Source organism: Miscanthus floridulus, chromosome 1, assembly GCF_019320115.1.
Source record: "Miscanthus floridulus cultivar M001 chromosome 1, ASM1932011v1, whole genome shotgun sequence".
NCBI classification, from domain to species: domain Eukaryota; kingdom Viridiplantae; phylum Streptophyta; class Magnoliopsida; order Poales; family Poaceae; genus Miscanthus; species Miscanthus floridulus.
Genome location: NC_089580.1, coordinates 141,809,248 through 141,832,878, shown reverse-complemented (window position 1 = coordinate 141,832,878; position 23,631 = coordinate 141,809,248). Strand labels below are relative to the sequence as shown.

Below are 23,631 nucleotides of genomic sequence, written 5' to 3'. Positions count from 1 at the left end.
ACTTGATATTCTAAAACATGATTACTTTCTTTTAGAGACGGAACACGTTTGACAAAGCTAGAGATGTATTAGTACAATTTCACCAACAATTTAATATCTTTACAGGCAAGACATCCTTTTATAAGAAATAAGCTTATAATTTTTGGATGGAAGGAGTAGTCTGTAAGGGATGATTTAGAGATGGACCAACTAATTCCCATAAAACGAATGACTTGAGTGAGAAGATGATAAATCAACCCATGCCTTAAACGGTACTCTCTCCGTTCTAAATTATAATTCATTTGATTTTTTTTGACCTCAAGTTTGATCGCTCGTTTTATTCAAAAAATTTGTACAAACATAGTCAAATCTAAGTCATTCTTGAAGAACTTTTGTTAATAAAACAAGCCACAACAAAAAAAGTGATATTTAGCATAAGTTTTTAAATAAGACGAGTGGTCAAACTTATGATAAAAAAGTCAAACAAACTATAATTTAAAATGAATTTAGTATTTCTTTACGTGCACACTGTTCTCATCGATGTCCGTCACAGCAGGCACGTACGTAAACGTGCTGGCAACTTGGCATGTATATCACATAGGAAAAACACGTCATTATTGAACACTTACACATCGCATGACACCAAATAAAGAAGTGCGAACGAACAGTTACACGAGAGATTAAGAGACGAAACAGCGTTTCGTAATTATTGTTACCACGCGCAGCTCCTCAAAAGTTCCTTTTCGCATCAGATGGACAGCTCCGTCGTCGCCATCTCCTCCCTCTTCTGGAGCGCGTTCGCCTCCATCTTACAGCACTTGCACGGCGGGCTCACTATCGGCACCGCGCCGCGCGCATGCGCGTGCCCATTCTGAAGTCCCTTCGCGTGGGCGTCGATCTTACGCGCGATGATGACGGAGTTGATGACCTCGTCGTCCGGGTGGTACACTGCAAGCACGTCGAACCCGCCGCGCCGGATGTCCTCCGGATCGACGATCGGGTACAGGAACCCGCGAGCCCCGTGAGCGCTCCGCACGACGAGAGCCGCTCCGTCCGCCATGTGCCTGCCAAGGTGCGCGACCACCTTGGCCTTGTCCTCGGCCGCCATGCCGACGAGCGCCGCCAGGAAGACCACGTCGTACTTGCGGAGCTCGTCCGTGAGGTTGGCGACGTCGGCGGTGTGGAAGGACATTCGCTTGCGCAGGCCCTCGTCCGCGCGGACCAGCTTCCGGGCACGGTCATTGGCGGCGCCGCACCGGTCGTAGTTGTCGAACAGCGCGTTCGGCAGGTGGCGGGCGGCGAGCACGAGTGAGCTGAACGGCAGGGGGCCTGACCCGACGAAGGCGATGCGGGAAGGCGCTAGGCCCGGGACATAGCGGATCAGGAGGTCGTACTCGAGCTTGCTCAGGTTGATGTAGTTGCTGAAGTAAGGGAAGCGGCCGAGGTGGTCGAGCGGGTTGTCGAAGGCGGCGAGCATGTCGGCGTAGTGCGCCTCAAGGTGGCCCTCGGCGTCGGAGCAGAGGCGGATGAGTTCCTCTCGCATCCTCTGCGCGTCCGGGCCGAGCTTGGTCACGTCGACGGGGCTCGGCGGGACGCAGGCCATGACGAGGTTGGTGAACAGCGCGTCGACGACGGGGGACGGGCTCAGCGACGGCAGCTTGGCGATGTCGGCGTGGAGGGCCGCGATCTTCTGCACCAGGGCAGCAACCTCCACGTTCTGGGCATCCATGGCAGTTGGTAGAGTTTCGCTGCTACAGTTGCAGTTGGGAAGCTGAGGAGAGCACGAGAAGCAGCCGATGATGTCTTTGAGCTCAAGAGCAGGCAAGTGTTCGACAACTCGTGCTGCTTGATGAGAATTGGAACAGGGACCGAGGGTATATATAGAATGTCACGGCAGTTCGTTCATCAGTGCCTCACTGTCACTGATCCGGCCTTCAGAGATGCGGCATGTAAACCGATGGCAGCTCCAGTTGACGTGCATGTGTTTTGTTTTTGATGAAACGTGGACGTATGTGGCTGTGAAGTACTCCAGTAGTTTATTATTAGTAGTACCTGAGGAGGACTGCGAGCCATCCGATTACATGCATGTCGAACGCATGGCGCGCTTCACGCGTCCACGGCCAAGACCAGTTTCATGCCTCGTTATTATTATGATGATGATGTTTACATTTCACGGCGAATGTTCCGGATCTTCAACACGTCCACGTCACGCCCTGAAAGTGGTAGCCCTGTTTTTGGTCCCTTCCCGAAGTGGGCTTGCCACGTCCACACCATGACCTGGTCAGGCAACTGAGCATCTCCACCTGAGAATAAATAATCTTCTTTTCTTAATAACGAGTGATTACAAAAATTAAAACAAAAACAAGTTTTTTCAAAAAAAAACAATTAATTAAGAAAACTCCTCCCTCAATCCCAATAAGAAAAAGGAAGAGCAAACCAATCTCATTTCTCTTTCTCTCTAATGTTGATGTGGTCTACATCAAAGTTGAAGCTATCAATATGTAACTTTGTGGTTGATAATATTTTTTTTCTAGGTTCATTTAGAGGCCCAAATGTTTATTTTAATTTCTCAGATCTTGAAATCCAATTTCTTTGAATTTTCCGAACACAAAAAATTCAGTCCTCTTAATGATCTCAATAAAAAAGTTATCAACTACAAAATTATAGATCATGTTGAGAGCTACAACTTTGGTGTATACCAAGTCAACACCAGAGGTAATTTGAAAAATTCAAAAGAATAAATTTCAAAATTAGAAAAACATAAAAAGAAAATTTGGGTCTCTAAACAATCTCAGATTTTAAAAGTTGTGGACTACAAGGTATAGACTACGTCAACATTCGACGCCATTTGAAAAAAAATCAAAAAAAAATTGAATTTTAAAGTCTAGTAACTTAAAACGTATATTTAAGCATCTAAAATATATTAAATAAAAAGTTATCAATTATAAAGTCATGGATCGTGTCGAGCTCTACAACTTTGATATAAAATCTGTATTCACACTACTTTATATGAAAAGTTAAAATGTGTATGTTATCCGGTACTAAAGTTCAAAGAGTTTCAAATTCAACTAGTTCAGGGGACACATTAACCTTTTACTCTTTAAAGTTTGTACGTTGTGTGTATCGTAATATGCAGAGATCTTGAGTGCTATCGAGAGGGTTGTATCAACTCGAACACTCGATGCAGGTGACTTCAATTTTAATAATCTCCTTATTGAGAAAAGCATCAGAAGCTAGGTGCTAATGGCAGATGATAAAAAGTTCTCACTAAACACCTTCTCTAAGCACCTCCATTTCCAAATGTTCTACCGACCAATGCGAGCAAGCAGCTGGCTTACGCTGACTGTCACTGAGCCTAGCAAGCTAACAAACACAATCATACGGCGTGACTCGTACAGGAGACCAGGAGGTCATACACAAGCACCGGCGCTCCAGGCGTATCGGTTGTCTGTCCTGTATATTTCGAGAAGATACAGGCAATATGATGTGTTTGATAGCAACCGGAAAGTGCTGCAATGTGCGCCAGTGTAATTACACTGATTTTTTTGCCCCCAGTGATGCCCCACTGAGTAAATCAAGTCAATCTCCCGATTTTGTTGCTAAAGGAACTAAGAAATGCCTAGTGATACACATCATTGCGAACTCCATTGTTACTCTTATCCTCTCGCTCCTCCATGAGTTTGGCTGCTCTGTCCCGCGCCTCTCAAATGGGCAATGAATGTCAGTACAACAGCTGCAGTAAAGCCTGGTAGCAGGTAAAATGCGACGATGCCAAGACATCGGAGTACATGATAAGCAGAGTTCCATATTTATTAATTTATTTTTGTTTGCTGTCCAAGAACAGCAATATATCAGTTCGCCACCAAGTGCAAGAGATGGGATCAAAACTGCAAAAGGCTACATTCCTGTACAAGTTATTCATCGCAAGAATTACAGTTTCATTGGCCTCTAACAATTGAATACAAATTGACCCAGATATATCTGGGTGCAGTGGCCACCAGGGACTAGGCCTTGCCTATACCTTTTTTTTTGTGGTTGTGGGGAGGAGGCTCCTACATGTCAGTAACATGATCACTCGAAGAAATCCAAACAAATATGATGCCAATCAAGCCATCCCTGGTAGACGGTAAGGAGCACCAGTTCTGGCACAAGTGCAACGATACACTTTATTTTTCCCTTTAGGCTTGCTGTCAGTTGTCCAGATAATGTTTCATGGACACCAACTGAAGAAAGTTGATCTGTACGAAATCAAGGTGTTATCATATTTTTTATGAAGGATACATATTGAGAAAAGTATACAAGTTCATGCACATGGATGCACAATTCAACCATTAAACACTCCTCTATAAGCTGCACAAAATAAAACTAACAAGTTACTGAAACTGAAACCATTTCTTTTATTATCATTTAGTATTGACATGCTTAATTTTTAAAATGCATCACAACAAAAGTTTGTTTACACGATTACATGCATTTGCACAGTAAGAGATTTAAGACAAAATTGTTAGCAGCCTGCTCCGTGTGGAAACTTTGATATAAGATAATTAAGCGGATGAGAAATTTATTTCATAGTCTGTACACAATGAGCTTCAAAGCAGGTATCATAAATCCTATGTAAGACAATCTCAGGAGCGCCAATTAACCCAACAGACAAACAAGTGTGACAATATTGTTAGAAACGATAGGCAATATAAACGATGAAGAACAGTAGATCAAACACAGGGGACACGAGATTTTAACGTGGAAAACCTTTCCAAGGAAGAAGGGAAAAAACCACGGGCACCAGCCAATAAATCTTCACTATATCTGGTGATGTTACAAACGTCGGGGATTTATAATTTTTCTTATCCCAAGACGACGGCTTACAGGAAGTATATATAGATGAAAAACCCTAATAGGCGACGGGCCTCGCTTCGCTCCGGCAGAAGTTAGCCTTTATCTTATACATAACTGAATTTGGATCACACCTCAACTATTATTAGGAGCACCAATTAACCCAACAGACAAACAAGTGTATCTTTTTTCTTCATGAGAAGCAGCAAGCAAGGAAAAAACTTACCACAGAAACGATCGTGGTAATGATGAGAGTCCCTCAGGGTTTAGACCTTCACAGGCTGCACTACCACCACTAGCTGACAATGTTTTGTTTTCACTGTCAGCCTCTGACACTGAGTCAACCTTGCTAGCACCGTTTACACAGTAGTTCTGCAGCCACCTATCGGTCTCCCAGAGGACGTGCATAGTACTCTCCCTAGCAGAGTACCCATGGCTCTCAAAAGGAAGTATGACCAAACGAGATAGCGCACCATGACCTTTCAAGGCATTGAAGAATCGGTCTGACTGCAAAAAGAAAAAGGACAAACCATGAGATCAATAACTCAGATTACTAAAAGTCACTAACCAGTAAAAAAAAGCATAAAATCAAATCATGAGAACATAGAGGATATTTCCACAGAAAACAATGACGATTTGTATAAAACAACCAGAAGCAACAAGTCATTTTAATCCACTGGGTAAAGACACTCCAAATCAAGCAGGTCTAATATCACATACGCAAAATGAAAACTGGTATCCTGGTAAAAAAAAGGGCGTATCCAGTGCAAAGAGCTCCCGCTCTGTGCGGGGTCTGGTACAACAACTAAAATTGTAGTCCTTGGTAGCATATGTGATTATACTTTATAATACGAGTCTACCTCTATCACTGCAGAAGCTTGGGTCACTTGCACTACTTGTGTATGGAATATTACTCTTGTTGTTGTTTGCTAAGATCAACTATAGACAAGTCAAATTTGAATATGATAAAAAAATGCTTGGAAAACCTTCAAACATGGTAGGAAGTAGCAACAAAGTTCTAACACTTTTCCAGAGAGAGTGATATTTCATAGGCTGTGAGCAGGCTTGTAGCATAAGACTTGACCTGCATTGTCAGTGTCCCAGAATTGTTGTCCTGCTCTCCATGGATAAGTAAAATTGGTTTCTTGATTTTGGATGGTCAGGTTTGGGCTGATTTTAGATGATTCAATAGTATTCTGTGAGAGAGAATAAGCTGAAACAAGTTGGAACCTGACCAGCCAAACACCCTTTTTGTTTACAGACATGAAAGGGCTCATCTCGACATATGTCTACAAACTCCAAAAAACGCTCTATGGGCTTAAGCAAACACCAAGAGCATGGTATGAATACCTTAAGAAATTCTTACTTAAACAAGGCTTTGAAATAGGCAAAGCCGATCCTACCCTTTTCACTCGCAAAGTTAGCAAAGATATATTTGTGTGCCAGATATATGTCGATGACATAATATTTGATAGTACTAATCATTCTTTCTGTGAGGAATTTAGTAGGATCATGACCAAAAGATTTGAGATGTCCCTTAGATTTTAAATCAAGCTAATGAAGGAAGAAACTTTTATTAGCCAAACAAAGTACACCCATAATATGCTCAAAAATTTTGACATGGTGAATGCCAAGCCTATCAAAACTCCCATGCCAACAAATGGACATCTAGATCTCAATGATAAAGGGAAAGCCATGGATACTAAGATATATCGCTCCATGATCGGGAAAGCCATGGATACTAAGATATATCGCTCCATGATCAGCTCTCTACTTTATTTGTGCGCATCTAGGCCCAATATTATACTTAGTGTGTGCATGTGTGCTAGATTTCAAACTAACCCAAAAGAGTGCCACTTAGTGGCCGTTAAGAGAATCTTGAGATATTTAGTACACACTCCTAACTTTGGCTTGTGGTATCATAAGGGCTCTAAGTTCGATCTACCTGGGTATTCGGATTCCGATTACGCCGGTTGCAGAGTAGATCGAAAAAGTACCTCGGGGACATGTCAATTCCTTGGATGGTCCCTAGTGTCTTTGAGTTCTAAGAAGCAAAATTGTGTAGCCCTTTCCACCATCGAGGCCGAGTATGTTGTAGCCGGTGCATGTTGTGCTCAACTACTTTGGATGAGGCCAACCCTTCAAGATTTTGGATGTCACTTCACCAAAATTCCACTCTTGTGTAACAATGAAAGTGCCATAAAGCTCACAAACAATCCCGTAAGCCACTCAAGAACTAAGCACATAGACATCCGACATCATTTCTTGAGAGACCACGAAACCAAAGGAGATATCGAAATTCGCCACGTGAGCACTGCAAAGCAACTAGTCGATATCTTCACTAAGCCTTTCGATGAGTCAAGGTTTTGTGCTTTGCGTAGTGAGCTAAATATACTTGATTCTCATAACGTGGTTTGAACTATAGCACACCTTGATTGATGAACTAGCATGGATAGGGGAAATGAATTACAAAGGTTTAAATATTGTGCTTCAAAATGACTTATCAAAAGCTACAAGTACATTATGATCATTGTTTGTATTGTTTACCTACTGCTGATCATAATGCGCCTAAGATATGTGTCCATATCTTATATAGAGAGAGTTATTTAGTTTGTAACTATTTCCCATTGTTCTGGGATGTGTTGCTATGCCGCGCCTGTCAGGCGGCAGTGCCGTGTGTGGCAAGCGGTAGTGCCACACTTTGAACTCCAATCGAAATTCGGTCGACAATAGCCAGTTACCGCGAGGCCCATCTTTCCACCTTAACCTATCCGGCCCCAGGGTGACTCCCTCTCTCTTCCCTTCTGCTCGACACGCCGCTCTCTCTCTCACGCGCATCCACGCCGTCCCGCCGTCGTCGCGTCTCTGTGCCACATCCCGACGGTGCCACGTCGGCTGTTGGCCTTCCTCGTCATCGCCAGCAGCTGCTGAGGCTCTTGGGCAAAGCCATTTCCCCTCTTTCCTCCCCAATATGTGAGCAAGTCAAGGTATAACCCTATTCCCTCCCGATCTATGCCATGGAGTTCTATTTCAATTGGAAAATGGTTTCTAGTGACTGCATTATTAGGGTAGAAGAAAGTTTGATGGATGAATTGAATCAAAACACAGATTCATTGGTAGAGCATCATCTGTACCTACGGCAGTGCCGTATGTTGGGTGCGGTAGTGCCGCGAACAACAACATGACTTTACAAATTTAGATGATGTTCCATCGATGACTCTCTGTTTTAATTGGATTTGTGCACCAGATTTATTTCTATCTTAAACATGTAGCTACTTTACCTATATTGTAGACAACTCCATGTATTTTATTAGGTCTACTCCTTCTGAGATTGGCTAGTTGTTTAGAAGAATGGTTGAGAAATAGTCTGAATAGTTGAGAAGAAATGAATCATGAGAGAGGTGAAGCACTAGGTGCGGCAGTGCCGCACCCTCTGACCAGGATTGGTTCAGGGTGCTTTCCTACCTTGAGATTTGAATCATCTCATCTATTCGAAGTGTTTTTCAAGTGTTCTTCTATACCCCTTATATACAATTTCTTATTTGGATCTATATTTATTTGCATAGATGGCTTCCGGAGGAGATGATGACCGGAGGGGGAAGTGAAAGATGGTCGAGCCTTGTGACAAGGTGAAAGGTCCTAATGGCTAGAGGGTAGGTGAATAGCCTAATAAAATTTCTACAACAACACTTACCAAAAATGGTTAGACAATTATGAGACGAAGCAAGTGTTGCGCTAGCCTACTCAAAATGCAAGCTACCTACCATAATTCTAGTTTAGATAGTGTCGATTCACACAAGAGCTATGACACTACCCTATGTTAGTGTGCTCTCAAAGGCTAACTAAAGAGCCACACCAACCAAGCAAGCAAGCTCTCACAACTAGCTATACTAAAGAGCTTGTCAACTAGTTTGCGGTAAAGTAAAGGGAGCGATCAAGAGGGTTATACCGCCGTGTAGATGAATGATCTAATCAATCACAAGGATGAAAAACATTGAAGACCAATCACCTCAGAATTAATGATGAACACAATGATTTTTACCGAGGTTCACTTGCTTACCGGCAAGCTAGTCCTCGTTGTGGCGATTCACTCACTTGGAGGTTCACGCGCTAATTGGCTTCACACGCCAAACCCTCAATAGGGTGCCGCACAACCAACACAAGATGAGGATCACACAAGCCACGAGCAATCCACTAGAGTACCTTTTGGCTCTCCGCCGAGGAAAGGTCAAGAACCCCTCACAATCACCACGATCGGAGCCGGAGACAATCACCACCCTCCGCTCAATGATCCTCGCTACTCCAAGCCGTCTAGGTGGCGGCAACCACCAAGAGTAACAAGCGAAATCCGCAGCGAAACACGAACACCAAGTGCCTCTAGATGCAAACACTCAAGCAATGCACTTGGATTCACTCCCAATCTCACAAAGATGATGAATCAATGATGGAGATGAGTGGGAGGACTTTGGCTAAGCTCACAAGGTTGCTATGTCAATGAAAATGGCCAAAGATATGAGCTACAACCGATCATGGGGCTTAAATAGAAGCCCCCACGAAATAGAGCCGTTGTACCCCTTCACTGGGCATAACACGGGCTGACCGGACGCTCCAGTCTAACTGACCAGACGCTGCTGCTCAGCGTTCGGTCGCCCGATGGCGGCCACGTGTCCCCTACGTTCAACAGTAAACATTTGATCACAACGGTCGAAATGTTGACTAGACGCTCCAATAGAGCTAACCAGACGCTAGACCCTCAGCGTCCGGTCATTTACAGTAAGGGTCCAAAACGAGTTTTTGCCAACCGGACACGTCTGGTCATGAAGGACTGGACACAGCCCATCGTCTGGTGCTTAACCCTGATCACTGTGCCGACGGACAACGTGACTGGACGCAGCCCTTCATCATCTGGTCGCAGAGCGACCCAGCATCCGGTTAGTTGACCGACGCCAGTGTCATTGCGACCAACTCCATTTCACCTCTAACTTCTTCACCCTTGCTCAAATGTGCCAACCACCAAGTGTATCACCTTGTGCACATGTGTTAGCATATTTTCACAAACATTTTCATGGGTGTTAGCACTCCACTAGATCCTAAATGCATATGCAATGAGTTAGAGCATCTAGTGGCACTTTGATAACCACATTCCGATACGAGTTTCACCCCTCTTAATAGTATGGCTATCAAACCTAAATGTGATCATACTCTCTAAGTGTCTTGATCACCAAAACAAAATAGCTCATATGGTTTATACCTTTGCCTTGAACTTTTTGTTTTTCTCTTTCTTCTTTCCAAGTTCAAGCACTTGATCATCATCATGGTATAATCATCATCATGCTATGATCTTCATTTGCTTCATCACTTGGAGTGTGCTACCTATCTCATGTTCACTTGATAAATTAGGTTAGCACTTAGGGTTTCATCAATTCACCAAAACCAAACTAGAGCTTTCAATCTCCCCCTTTTTGGTAATTGATGACAACCCTTTCACAAAGATATGAATTGAAATTCAATTGAATCCATGTTGCTTGCCCAAACATATTTACCATGTGTAAAAGGATATGGACAAGTTTCATGAACCCCAAATGGTAGCAATTGCTCCCCCTACATATGTGCTAAGAGTTTGGATTATAGCTTGCACATATGCTTAGATAGGAAATATAGGAGACAATGTCTACCAAATGATGCTAAGGTATAAAAGATGGACCTTTGAAGCGTGATACCAATTGGAGTGCACCAATATACCATCCTTAGCACCATGGTTAGCTTAATACCACTTGGAAACAATACTTGAAATGAAAGTTATCTAGTGATTTTATTTCATCATTCAATCTTACAACTAACATACATCACACAAGCATGGATGTTTAAATTTAATACTTGTGCCATGCAAGAAAACTTATAAAATGCACATTCAAATGCACCATACAAGTTCATGAGCTTGCTCCCCCTACTTGTGTGCTCAAAATTTTAATTGATCCCTTTCCTTTGTCATATCTCTCCCCCTATGTCATATATCAAGCTTTATGATATTTCTTCCCCTTTTTCACTATGTTTGCTACTATCTTTGTTTCTCTCCCCCTTTGTCATCAATGACCACAAAGGTTCTAAATATAGATAGTATTACTTGTAGGGTCGAGATTATCAATGTCAATCAATGGGGTGAGGATCATTTTCCCAAATTTGGTCCAATCTAGATTATTTGCCAAAGATATTTAACTCGGTTTGATCCAAGGACAAGCTTCTTCACACCTCCAAATAAGGGTTATCTTGTACCATGTTGAGTTAAACACTTATAGTTCATTTTCTAGATTAAACACTAGGTTTACAAGCCCATAAACATGTCATATACCATCACTAGATCAAGTCAAGCATAGAAGCAATAATGATACCATATAGACATCAAAATCATTTGATTTTCATGAATGAGCCTAATAAAATAGAACCACTTGAAAGGTCCTAATAAGATTGAAAATATGACTAGATGCACTAAACATGTCCTTAGCAAGGATGTATGCCATGCCAATCAACTTTTACCTTGGATTGCTCGAAGGAGAGGCATGTCATATGAGTGGGGGTGCATCAACACATATTTGAGAAATCCAATATGTTCAACTCATTCCTTAGCTTGCAAAACATTTTCTCATCCAATGGCTTGGTGAATATATCGGCAAGTTGATCTTCGGTGCCTACACTCTCAATGCAAATGTCCCCTTTTAGTTGGTGATCTCTTATGAAATGGTGGCGGACATCAATGTGCTTTGTTCTTGCATGTTGAACCGGATTGTTTGTCAACTTGATTGCACTCTCATTGTCACATAGCAATGGCACTTTCTTGAACTTGATTCCAAAATCACTCAAAGTGGCCTTCATCCAAAGTACTTGTGCACAACAACTACCGGCGGATATGTATTCGGCTACGGCGGTTGATAATGCAACACTATTTTGCTTCTTTGATGACCATGAAACAAGTGATCTTCCCAACAATTGACATGTGCCCGATGTGCTCTTTCTTTCAACCTTACATCCCGCATAATCCGAGTCGGAGCAACCAACTAGCTCAAACTTTGCTCCTTTGGGATACCATAAACCAACATTTGGTGTATGCTTCAAGTACCACAATATCCTCTTTATAGCCTTCAAATGACTTTCTCTTGGTGAGGCTTGAAATCTTGCACACATGCATACACTAAACATGACATCCGGCCTTGATGCGGTCACATAGAGTAGGCTTCCAATCATAGACTGATACAACTTTTGATCCACCATGTTTCCACTTGCATCACTATCCAAGTTGCCATTGGTTCCCATTGGTGTGCTAATGACTTTGCTATCAATCATGCCAAACTTCTTGATCATGTCCTTGATGTACTTGCCTTGACTCACAAATGTACCATTCTTTAATTGCTTGATTTGAAGACCAAGGAAGTAGCTTAACTCTCCAATCATGGATATTTCTAACTCATTAGCCATCATCTTTCCAAACTCATCACAAAATTCTTGATTGGTTGATCCAAATATGATGTCATCAACATAGATTTGCAATATAAATAGATCTTTTCCAATCTTCTTGATGAAAAGAGTGGTGTCAACCTTGCCCATTGTGAACCCTTTAGAGAGTAGAAAATCCCTCAATCTCTCATACCATGCTCTAGGTGCTTGCTTCAAGCCATACAATGATTTCTTCAACTTGTATACATGGTTGGGTTTCTTATCATCTTCAAAACCGGGAGGTTGCTCAACATATACTTCTTCATTGATGTAGCCATTGAGAAATGCACTCTTAACATCCATTTGATAGAGCTTGATGTTGTGGGCACAAGCATAGGCTAGCAAGATTCTAATTGCTTCCAATCTAGCAACCGGGGCATATGTTTCTCCAAAGTCAAGGCCTTCAACTTGTGTATAGCCTTGTGCTACCAATCTTGCTTTGTTCCTTACAACTATCCCATCTTGATCTTGCTTGTTTCTAAAGACCCATTTGGTTCCAATCACATTGTGTCCCTTTGGTCTTTCTATTAATTCACATACTTGATTTCTTGTGAAGTTATTCAATTCTTCATGCATAGCATTCACCCAATCAACATCCTTCAAAGCTTCATCAATCTTCTTTGGTTCAATGGATGATACAAATGAGAAGTGTTCACAAAATGATGCCAATCTTAATCTTGTTTGTACACCTCTAGAAATATCACCAATGATAGTGTCCAATGGATGATCTCTTGCAACATTGGTTGGTTGGAGGATTGGAACTTGATTGCTTGCACTTGCTTGATCATTGAGTTGAGATGATGTACTAGCCACTTGATCTTGTTCATTGTCATGAGAGCCACTTGCACTAACTTGATTAGTATCATCTTGCACATTTGAGTTAGAGAGCACTTACACTTGATCATCTTCATCATCATTCACTTGCCTAGGCCTCAATTCACCAATATCCATGTTCTTCATGGCATTTGGAAGTTGAATGCCTCTAACATCTTCTAAGTTCTCATTCTCTACTTGTGAACCCTTAGTTTCATCAAATTCAACATCATGAACTTCCTCAAGAGTACCATTATCCAAATTCCAAACTCTATATGCTTTGCTTGTGGTGGAATAGCCAAGTAGGAATCCTTCATCACATTTCTTGTCAAACTTGCCCAATCTTGTGCCTTTCTTCAAGATATAGCATTTGCAACCAAATACCCAAAAATATGTAATGTTGGGCTTTCTACCATTCAAGAGCTCATATGGTGTCTTCTCTTTCAATCGGTGACAATAAAGGCGGTTGCTACAATAGCAAGCCGTGTTGATAGCTTCGGCCCAAAAAGATTGACTCACATTGTACTCACTAAGCGTAGACCTTGCCATATCAATGAGTGTTCTATTCTTCCTCTCAACAAGGCCATTTGATTGAGGAGTGTACTTGGCCAAGAATTGATGTCTAATTCCAAATTCATCACATAACTCATCAATTCTAGTGTTCTTGAACTCACTACCATTATCACTTCTAACTCTCTTGATGGTTGTTTCAAACTCATTATGAATGCCTTTGACAAATGATTTGAATGTTGCAAATACATCACTTTTGTCCACTAGAAAGAGTACCCATGTGTATCTAGTGTAGTCATCCACTATCACAAATCCATATTTGTTTCCATCGATACTAGTGTATTGTGTTGGCCCAAACAAATCCATGTGCAATAACTCAAATGCTTTACTAGTGCTCATCATGCTTTTCTTAGGATGGGTGTTTCCAACTTGTTTGCCGGCTTGACAAGAGCTACAAAGCTTATCCTTTTCAAACACAACATCTTTCAAGCCTCTAACCAAGTCATGCTTAACCAATTTATTCAATTGTTTCATTCCAACATGACCAAGCCTTCTATGACATAACCAACCCATGCTAGACTTAGTGAACAAGCATGTAGATAATCTAGCTTCACTAGCATTGAAATCAACCAAGTATAGATTCTCATATCTAAAACCTTTGAAGATCAAATTAGAGCCATCTACACTTATGATCTCTACATCATCTACTCCAAATATGCATTTGAATCCAAGATCACACAATTGAGCCATGGATAGCAAATTGAAGTTCAAGCTTTCTACTAGCAACACATTTGATATGCTCAAGTCATTGGATATTGCAATCTTACCAAGCCCTTTGACCTTGCCTTTGCCATTATCACCAAATGTGATACTATCATAACGATCATTGCCATTGGTGTTGATTGAGTTAAACATTCTTGCATCACCGGTCATGTGTTGAGTGCACCCACTATCAAGAACCCAATGCCTTCCTCCGGCTTTGTAATTGACCTACAAAAGAAGATCAATTCTTTTTAGGTACCCAAACTTGCTTGGGTCCTTGAAGGTTAGTCACTAGGCTCTTTAGTACCCAAATGGCTTTCTTCTTTGAGCCCATCCATGGTTTACCAATGAACTTAGGCTTTACACCATTTGTACCCTTAGTAAGCATATAGCATGAATCAAGCTTAATGGAGGATACATTAACATTTTTGCTCTTGTTTTTGCATTCTTGCTCTTTGTGACCAACTTGCTTGCAACTAGTGCAAAACCGACCATTGTTCTTCACAAAACTAGTCTTGTGAGGAGCAAAGGCCGCCTTGCCTTTCTTGGGGGTATAGCCCAATCCCTCTTTGTAGAGAGAAGCTCTTTGGCTACCCAAGCACATAAGCAAGTGGTCATCACCACCATAAGCCTTAGCTAAGGTGTGAGTGAGCTTAGTGACCTCCTTCTTGAGGTTCTCATTCTCAACCACTAGTGAGGCATCACAAGTGAAACCATCACTACTAGATGAGGTAGAAGTGGAAGTGCTACAAGAAGGGTTAGTAGGAGCAACAATGATAGGCATAGATAGTGATTCATCAATTATATCACAAGTTAAACCTACATTGCAAGTTTCAACATGCTTCTTTTTATTTTGCTCTTTAAGCGAAGAAGAATGAGCTTTTTCAAGCTTTTTGTGAGCTTTGCCAAGCTTCTCATGGGCTTCCTCTAGCTTCTCATGAGTTGCTTTGAGCTCATCAAGGGCTTGCTTAAGGGCTTTTACCTCCTTATTCAAGCTCTTGCATTCCCTTCTCTTAATGTCAAAGTGTTCTTTAGCATCTTCTAGCATGTCAAATAATTCATCCTTAGTAGGTTCATCATCATCACTATCACTATCATTTTCATTTTCATGTTCATTATCATCAACATGTTCTTCATCACTTTCATCATCACAAGATTGTACCTTAGTGGCCTTAGCCATGAAGCATGATGAAGATTCAAAGAGAGAAGGCTTCTCATTGATGGCAATGCTTGCAAGAACCTTCTTCTTGGTGGTCTTGTGATCATCACTATCATCATCATCATCACTTGAGGAAGCATCACTATCCCAAGTGACTACATATGAACCACCCTTTTTCTTTTTGAAGGCCATCTTGTCCTTCTTCTCTTTCTTTTCCTTCTTGTCCTTCTTCTTGTTCTTCTTGTTGTCATCATCATTGTCACTATTGTATGGGCATTGAGCAACAAGATGATCTTTGCTTCCACACTTGAAGCACCTTCTTGACTCTTCTTTGTTCTTGGATGAAGACTTCTTTCTTCTAGCACGGTAGCCCTTCTTCACCATGAACTTGCCAAATCTCTTGACAAATAGAGCCATCTTCTCATCATCATCATCATCCCAAGATTCATCTTCTTCACTTGATGTTTCTTGCTTTGCTTTGCCCTTGGATGATGTCGCTTTGAATGCCATGCTCTTCTTCTTCTCATCCTTCTCATCTTTCTTCTCCTTTTCTTCCTTCTCATCATCATCTCTATATGTATCATCGGTCATTATATCTCCCAACACTTGATTTGGTGTCATGGTGTCCAAACCACTCCTTACTAGAATAGTGACCAATGTGCCAAATTTTGAAGGTAAGCATCTCAAGAACTTGTGGGAGAAGTCATTATCCTTCACTTCTTCTCCAAGTGCTTTGAGATCATTGATAAGCACTTGAAGCCTATGGAACATTTCTGGCACACTCTCTTCATCCTTCATCTTGAAGCTTGCAAACTTTTCTTTGAGAATGTAAGCCTTTGCACCCTTCACGGCTTGAGTGCCCTCAAATGATTCTTCCAACTTCTTCCATGCCACATTAGCCATCTCAATATTTTTGACTTGCTCAAATGTTCTTTCATCAATTGCATCATGAATAGCACTTAGAGCAATGTCATTGTTTTGGAGAAGTACTTCTTCGGCCATGGTGGGATTCTCCGGATCTTCAATCTCAATTTTTGTTTCTACCACCTTCCAAACCTTCCTATTGATTGACTTGATATAAGTTGTCATCTTGGCCTTCCAATAAGGATAGTTGGAGCCATCAAATTGGGGTGGCTTCTTGGTGTTGTTGATTTGAGCCATTTTAACACCGAAGGTTATTAAGCCTCAAATAATGGTGACCTCGGCTCTGATACCACTTGAAAGGTCCTAATGGCTAGAGGGGGGTGAATACCCTAATAAATTTTCTACAACAACACTTAACAAAAATGGTTAGACAATTATGAGGCGAAGCAAGTGTTGCGCTAGCCTACTCAAAATGCAAGCCACCTACCACAATTCTAGTTTAGATAGTGTCGATTCACACAAGAGCTATGACACTACCCTATGTTAGTGTGCTCTCAAAGGCTAACTAAAGAGCCACACCAACCAAGCAAGCAAGCTCTCACAACTAGCTATACTAAAGAGCTTGTCAACTAGTTTGCGGTAAAGTAAAGAGAGCGATCAAGAGGGTTATACCGCCATGTAGATGAATGATCCAATCAATCACAAGGATGAAAAACAATGAAGACCAATCACCTCGGAATCAATGATGAACACAATGATTTTTACTGAGGTTCACTTGCTTGCTGGCAAGCTAGTCCTCGTTGTGGCGATTCACTCACTTGGAGGTTCACGTGCTAATTGGCTTCACACGCCAAACCCTCAATAGGGTGCCACACAACCAACACAAGATGAGGATCACACAAGCCACGAGCAATCCACTAGAGTACCTTTTGGCTCTCCATCGGGGAAAGGTCAAGAACCCCTCACAATCACCACGATCGGAGCCGGAGACAATCACCACCCTCCGCTCAACGATCCTCACTGCTCCAAGCCATCTAGGTGGCGGCAACCACCAAGAGTAACAAGCAAAATCTGCAGCGAAACACGAACACCAAGTGCCTCTAGATGCAAACACTCAAGCAATGCACTTGGATTCACTCCCAATATCACAAAGATGATGAATCAATGATGGAGATGAGTGGGAGGACTTTGGCTAAGCTCACAAGGTTGCTATGTCAATGAAAATGGCCAAAGATATGAGCTATAGCCGGCCATGGGGCTTAAATAGAAGCCCCCACGAAATAGAGCCATTGTACCTCTTCACTGGGCATAACACGGGCTGACCAGACGCTCCGGTTGCTCGATGGCGGCCACGTGTCTCCTGCGTTCAACAGTGAACGTTTGATCACAACAGTGAACGTGCTCATCCCATGTCAACTATGTGGGAAAGTAGAAGATGGTGGAAGAAGCACATGAGAACAATCTTTTTGAGCAGCCAAAGGATTTGGGGTGGACTACAGATTTTGGAATGAGTTTCATTCCAACTTTTATGCCTCTGTGATCTTCAACTCCAAGAAGTCCAAGATTGTCAAGATGTAGTATGTTGACTGGGAGTAAATGAAGGAGAAGAATGAGCCTGAATTCAATAAAGTAATCAAGGCTTGTGAGCTTTTTGGCCTCACGAACATCATGAGCTTCTAGTATAATTGGAATGAGGAGGTGCTAGCCCGGTTCCATGCTACCTTCTTCTATGACATCTATACTATTGAGATACACTGGATGACTGAGGGACGACACTATTGGATTGACTTTGTGACTTTCAATCGGATCCTTGGTTTTGGTGAGGAGGAGAGGGGCTTTCCTTATATCCATGATGAGGCTAGAGCTGAGATCCATGACATTGTATGCATGTGGATTGATAGGAGAGGTGCAGATGGCAAGGTTAGTGGCTTGCAAAGCTACTACTACATCTTAAACAACCTAATTAGGCACACTATCAATCCCAAGGATGGAGCAGTTTCAGATCTTAATGGGTATGTGAGAAATGTGCTTGCTAGGTTTGCTCTTGGAGGTGACAGGTTCAATGTCCCTCGCTTCATGTGGCATGAGCTAAGAAATGCCATGGATGATGGGAGAAAGGGGCTACCCTATGCCCCCTATCTCATGTTCATGATTGAGAGGGTCACTGGTTACAAGTTTAACAAAGATGGTCTCCACACCATCTACAAGATTGAGAAGACCCAAGCCTTAGGTGCTAGCAAGGCAGTGAGACGCTCTCCATGAGTTGAAGATGTGCCTGAGTCCTCTCGCTTTAGGCCTCGCAAGGATAAGAAAATGGAGAAGTTTGGGAAATAGATCAAGGCCATTTTCACTACTTGCACCTATGCAGCGAGGACCGCATATGAGTACCGGTTGGAGAACCGTGAGGCCATCTGGGAGGCTAGAGAGCATGCAGTGCTGCCACCCCTTTCTCCAGCTCAGTCACCATCGAGGTTTGATAACCTCCCTAGCCTCTCCAACATGGATTTAGAGGATGAGGAGGAGGAGGAGCAGCTGGAGCAGCCAGAGCTTGACCCTCACACGACGTTGAGCTCTACCTTGTAGTCCTTGAGGAGGAGCATCAGGCGTAAGCGCCACACTTCGACCACCCATCGCCAAGGGAGGGCGGCGGTGTCCTCCTCCGACGACGACGATGATGACGATGATGATGGTGGTGAGGAGGTTGCTGCAGGTGCTGGTGGAGCTGGTGGTGGTGATGATGTTGATTGAGAGAACATCCAAGAAGATGAGGAGTGAGTTCGTTGGTTTTTCTTCTTTTCTTCTCTTTTTGGTGCTTTATGCTAAAGGGGGAGAAAATTAGAGGGGTCAACAACTTTTTTGACGCCATGGAGAGGTTGTTGCAGCAGGAGCTTTATGTTCTTATCTATTGAGAGTAGACTTCGCTAGGTTGAGAGTTTGAGAGGCGATCAAAACTCTATATGTGTAAAAATGCTACCTAAGTACTCTATATGTGTGGGATATGTACATGTATTTAATCTGTGTTGTAGCTTGTGATATAGTTGTGCTAGAATGTACTTCTTTATATGTGTTACATGTTGTGTGGTGCATGTTCTTATCTGTGTTGTTGCAGTAAGTGCGGCAGTGCCGCTCTGCGATAGTGCTATGGCTAACGAGCGGCAATGTCGCACCCAGCTGTCACAGCTATCTTGTTGTGCATGAACTATCATTTGCATCACTGTTATATATTTGACACAAGTGTACTGCACTCCACAGGAGCATGGAAGTAGGGGGAGCCCCATCACTTTCACTAAAAATGTGAATCTTGGTCTCTTATGCTAATTTAAGAATTTAAATTCTCCATTCACATATTTAGGGGGAGGCTCTACACCCATGGCTCAAAAATCTCAGTATTTATTTCTTATCTTTTGTAAGCTCTAATTGGGTTGTCATCAATCACCAAAAAGGGGGAGATTGAAAGTGCAATCAAGTCCTAATTGTGGGTTTTAGTGATAATGACTACGCAATTAAAAATCTAATGAGATTTATCGAGATGACAAGTAGGGAATCTATATTCGAGGATGTTACACGAAACAGAGGAGCCCCGAATTACAAATGTTGAAGGCTTCAAACTCAAAGGAGGTTTAAATTCTTTTATATTTTGAATTTGAGTACAAGAAAAGATGTACTATAAAGGGGGACACAATGCTTAAGCCAACATATGCTACTAAGTGCTTAGTCCTACACATATACCCTCAGTTTCATAGCCAAGATAGCTAGCACTTCACTCTTACCTTTGTTGTCTTGCCTGGTGCGGCAGTGCCGCACATGAAGAGATGCACTGCCACAGAGCGGCACTGCCATGACTTAAGTGACCGTTGGGAGCTAGGAGCATTTATACTTTTACCTTCCTCCCCAATGTCTCTCTCTCGTCTTCTAACTATTCAGTTTGACTAGAACATGACAGAGTGCTCTTCTCTCTCTCCTCCATTGGTGACCTTAAGCTCCCAAGCTTCTCCATTGATTTTCCTATCAATCCTTGAGAGAAAAAGGTCCCAAACTCGATTAGAGAGTAGATCCTTTGATTCCCCAACTCAAAAGAGCACTTGGTTCATGTTTTGGCAGGTGGTTGTGCTTATTACTCTTTGAGCTTTGCTCCTAGCCAGCTAGAGCGTCACCCATGGAGCTTGCCAACTTGTGTGGTAGCCCCGGGAGATTTGTAACCATCTCTTGAAGCTAGTAAACTCACCCCTCATCTCAAGAGTTGAGTCTCTTGACTTGAGAACGGGGAAGGGTTGCAAAGCCCTAAGCCTTAGTGTCTAACCTCAACAATATGACTTAGGCAAGCCTTGGTGGCGAGCTAAACCACGGGATAAATCATCATGTCACCTTGTGCTTGATTTACATCATTTGCATTTCATATTGTTGTTGAGGAGATTTCTAGGGTTTGTGGTTGATCTACTTGTGTGTGGTGTTCCTATCACTTCTAGCTATTGATTTATGTTACATATACCTACAGGAAGCTCAGTAATTTATCTGATTCAAGTTTCCATTCACAGTTTTTGAATTATGCCACGAAGTTGTCTGTAGGTGCGGCAGTGCCGCTGTTCTGGCTCATAGTGCCGTGGGCACAGAGCGGCAGGGCCATTGGTTGAATTTGATGAAAGTCTAAGTGTTTGTTTTGACAGGCCTATTCACTCCCTCTAGGCTGACCAGAGATCCTACACACCTCTTGTGATGATTTATTAGAAATGCCATGCTCTTCACACATAGATGCTTGTTCTACTTCTATATCTTGAGCAACAAAAGAAGCTATGATGATATGAGTGGCATTGGGTTCAACAAGAGCAAGACCAAGGGGAGAGAAAAAAGAGAGAATGATGAAGAAGCTACTACAAAAGAAGTTCTCTCATTTCATGTGCTACAAATGCTATGAAATGGGACATCTTGAAAAGGGTTGCCCCAACCTCGAGAAGCTCAAGTTAAAGAAAGAAGAAGAGAGGCTAAAGCATGTCAAGTGCTTCAAATGCCACACATGGGGTCATCTTACCTCTATATGCCCAACCAAGCAATTGGTGAAGCTTCAATCTAAGCCATAAGTTGAGAAAGAAACATCCCAAGAGAAAATCAAGATCAACCATGAAGATGGTGGTGACTTGATGGTGTAGAAAAAGAAAACTAGAAGGGGTGGAAAAGCAAGAGAAAGAGCAATGCGTCCAAGGATGAATCAAGACGCAAAAAAAGTGAGCAAGAACAAAGAAGTGAAGATGAAGGAAGTTGCTCACATCAAGTGCCATAGTTGTGATGAATTGGGCCACCTAGCTTTGGGTTGCCCAAACAAGCTTGAGAAGAAGGCTCAAGCAAACAATGAGAAGCAAAGGCAATGAGAAGCAACATATGTGCTAGGAAGAAATGGCTCAATCAAAGAGAGTTTACTACTCATACCGGAAAAGGGGACAAATGGCTAATTCATGTCCCCTAGGTAACAATTCTAAGCCTATTTAAATTGTTGATAATAATATGCTTAGAAAGGATGGCAATGACACCTCATTGGTTGTAATTGTAAAACATCGCGCTACTCATACTAAGGCTATGCCTAAGTATGCTGCTCCTAACTTGAGAGAACCCAAACTAGTTTGGGTACCATCAAAAAGTGGATGATTGTTTATAGGTACCATTGGCATTGGAGGCTTGGTTCAAATGATATTCATTGTGTTGATCATATGTTGAGTCAAGTATTGAAGCTTAATGCAATTCTATCCCAATGCCATGACAAGATAGTGACTCCAAATGTGCTACAACATACAAGTGTCATATTCAAGTTGTGGATGATTCATTGATATATTTGATGGCTTGCAAAGATATGAGTTGAAGCTTGCTAATTGGATAATCATGAGCTCACCAAGGTATATCTCTTGTTGATCATTTTATTTGGATGCATATGAGTTGATTGAATTGGATATATATGCATATGTTGCTTGCTATGAGATGATTGAATGGATTAATTGACTAGTAATCAAATTTGGATTGATTTAGTTGGATAAATTCATAAGATGACCTTTAGTAAGTGGATTAAATGGATATATATCTTATGAAAGTATTCAAATAAGTTAGTCTCAAGTTTGATTCACATTTGATGAAGTATAGCTCAAGTGATTGAAATCTGTCCTAAATTGCAAAACCTGAAGTGAGCTATGATAGCCATGTTTGAGTGATCAAAACTTATTATATTGGCATGAAAATTGGTTTACATACTCTATACTTATGATATGAGATTCTGTATAAATTTTATAAGAATTGGATAAGAGATGCTTTGGTTTTGGAGTAGATCTTGTCAGCTATAGTGCAACAGTTTTCAGCATGTAGCAGTGGTACAAAATTAGATTACTGGCAGTTAATAAGAGATCAAATGAAGCTCAATTTTTACAGATGATAGATGACTTAGTTAAGCATATATCCACCAAATTTCGTGATTTTTGGGTCTGTACATTGGGAGATATGCATTTTTCTTTGAAGGGTACAGAATCTGTCAGAGAAGTGACAATTATTGGATTGATCGAGAGTCACTTTGATTGAAAGGTCCACAAGTTGAAAACATGTTTATAAGTGTTTGAGGTACCGAAGTTTGGTTTTGAGATGAGTTAGAAGCATGAGAAGCAAAGAGTACAAGTCCATTTAATTGTGGAGTGTACTTGGCACATATTTGGCACTCAAATGAAGATCAAAACCAAGCTCAAGATCAAGATGAAGTTTAAGTTCTAGTAACAATTAGAAATCATTTGGTAAAAATAAAAGGACTTAAACAAGTAGAAAGAAAAGGACTTGAAGGATTCAAGGTTACTCATCAAATTAAGTCCATCACTTGGATCAATCAATCAAGTTATTTTAAGTGAGTATCAAGAATGGTGTGAGTAAGACTGTCCGCCGGCTAAATTCGGTGGCGGGCAGAGTGGCTGAGTTGATCGGACGCTGCACAGTAAAAGTGACCGAACGCACAGGGCCTGCGTTCGGTCAGTGGTGACGTATGGTTACGTGGCGTTGGTCAACGCGTCCGGTCAGTGGTGACGTATGGTTACATGGCGTTGGCGGGCTGACTAGAGAGGACCGGACGCGTCAGGTCATGGTTTTTTGCCTCTTTGGACCTTTTATGGAGTCAGCCTGACTACACGCGACGCGGCATCAGAAGGAGGGATCGGCGCGTCCGGTTGATTTCTTGGCATGAGTGAGCTTGCGAGAACCTGACGTGG

At 42.0% G+C, this 23,631-nt stretch overlaps 1 protein-coding gene across 1 annotated transcript; it reads right to left on the bottom strand.

Annotated features, from left to right (window-relative positions):
- Positions 1 to 589: 589 nt before the first annotated feature.
- Positions 590 to 1,941, bottom strand: LOC136495881 (nicotianamine synthase 2-like). The gene has a single exon (XM_066491682.1). The coding sequence runs from the start codon at positions 1,706 to 1,708 to the stop codon at positions 728 to 730; it is 981 nt and encodes a 326-aa protein (XP_066347779.1). The 5' UTR covers positions 1,709 to 1,941; the 3' UTR covers positions 590 to 727.
- Positions 1,942 to 23,631: the final 21,690 nt, after the last annotated feature.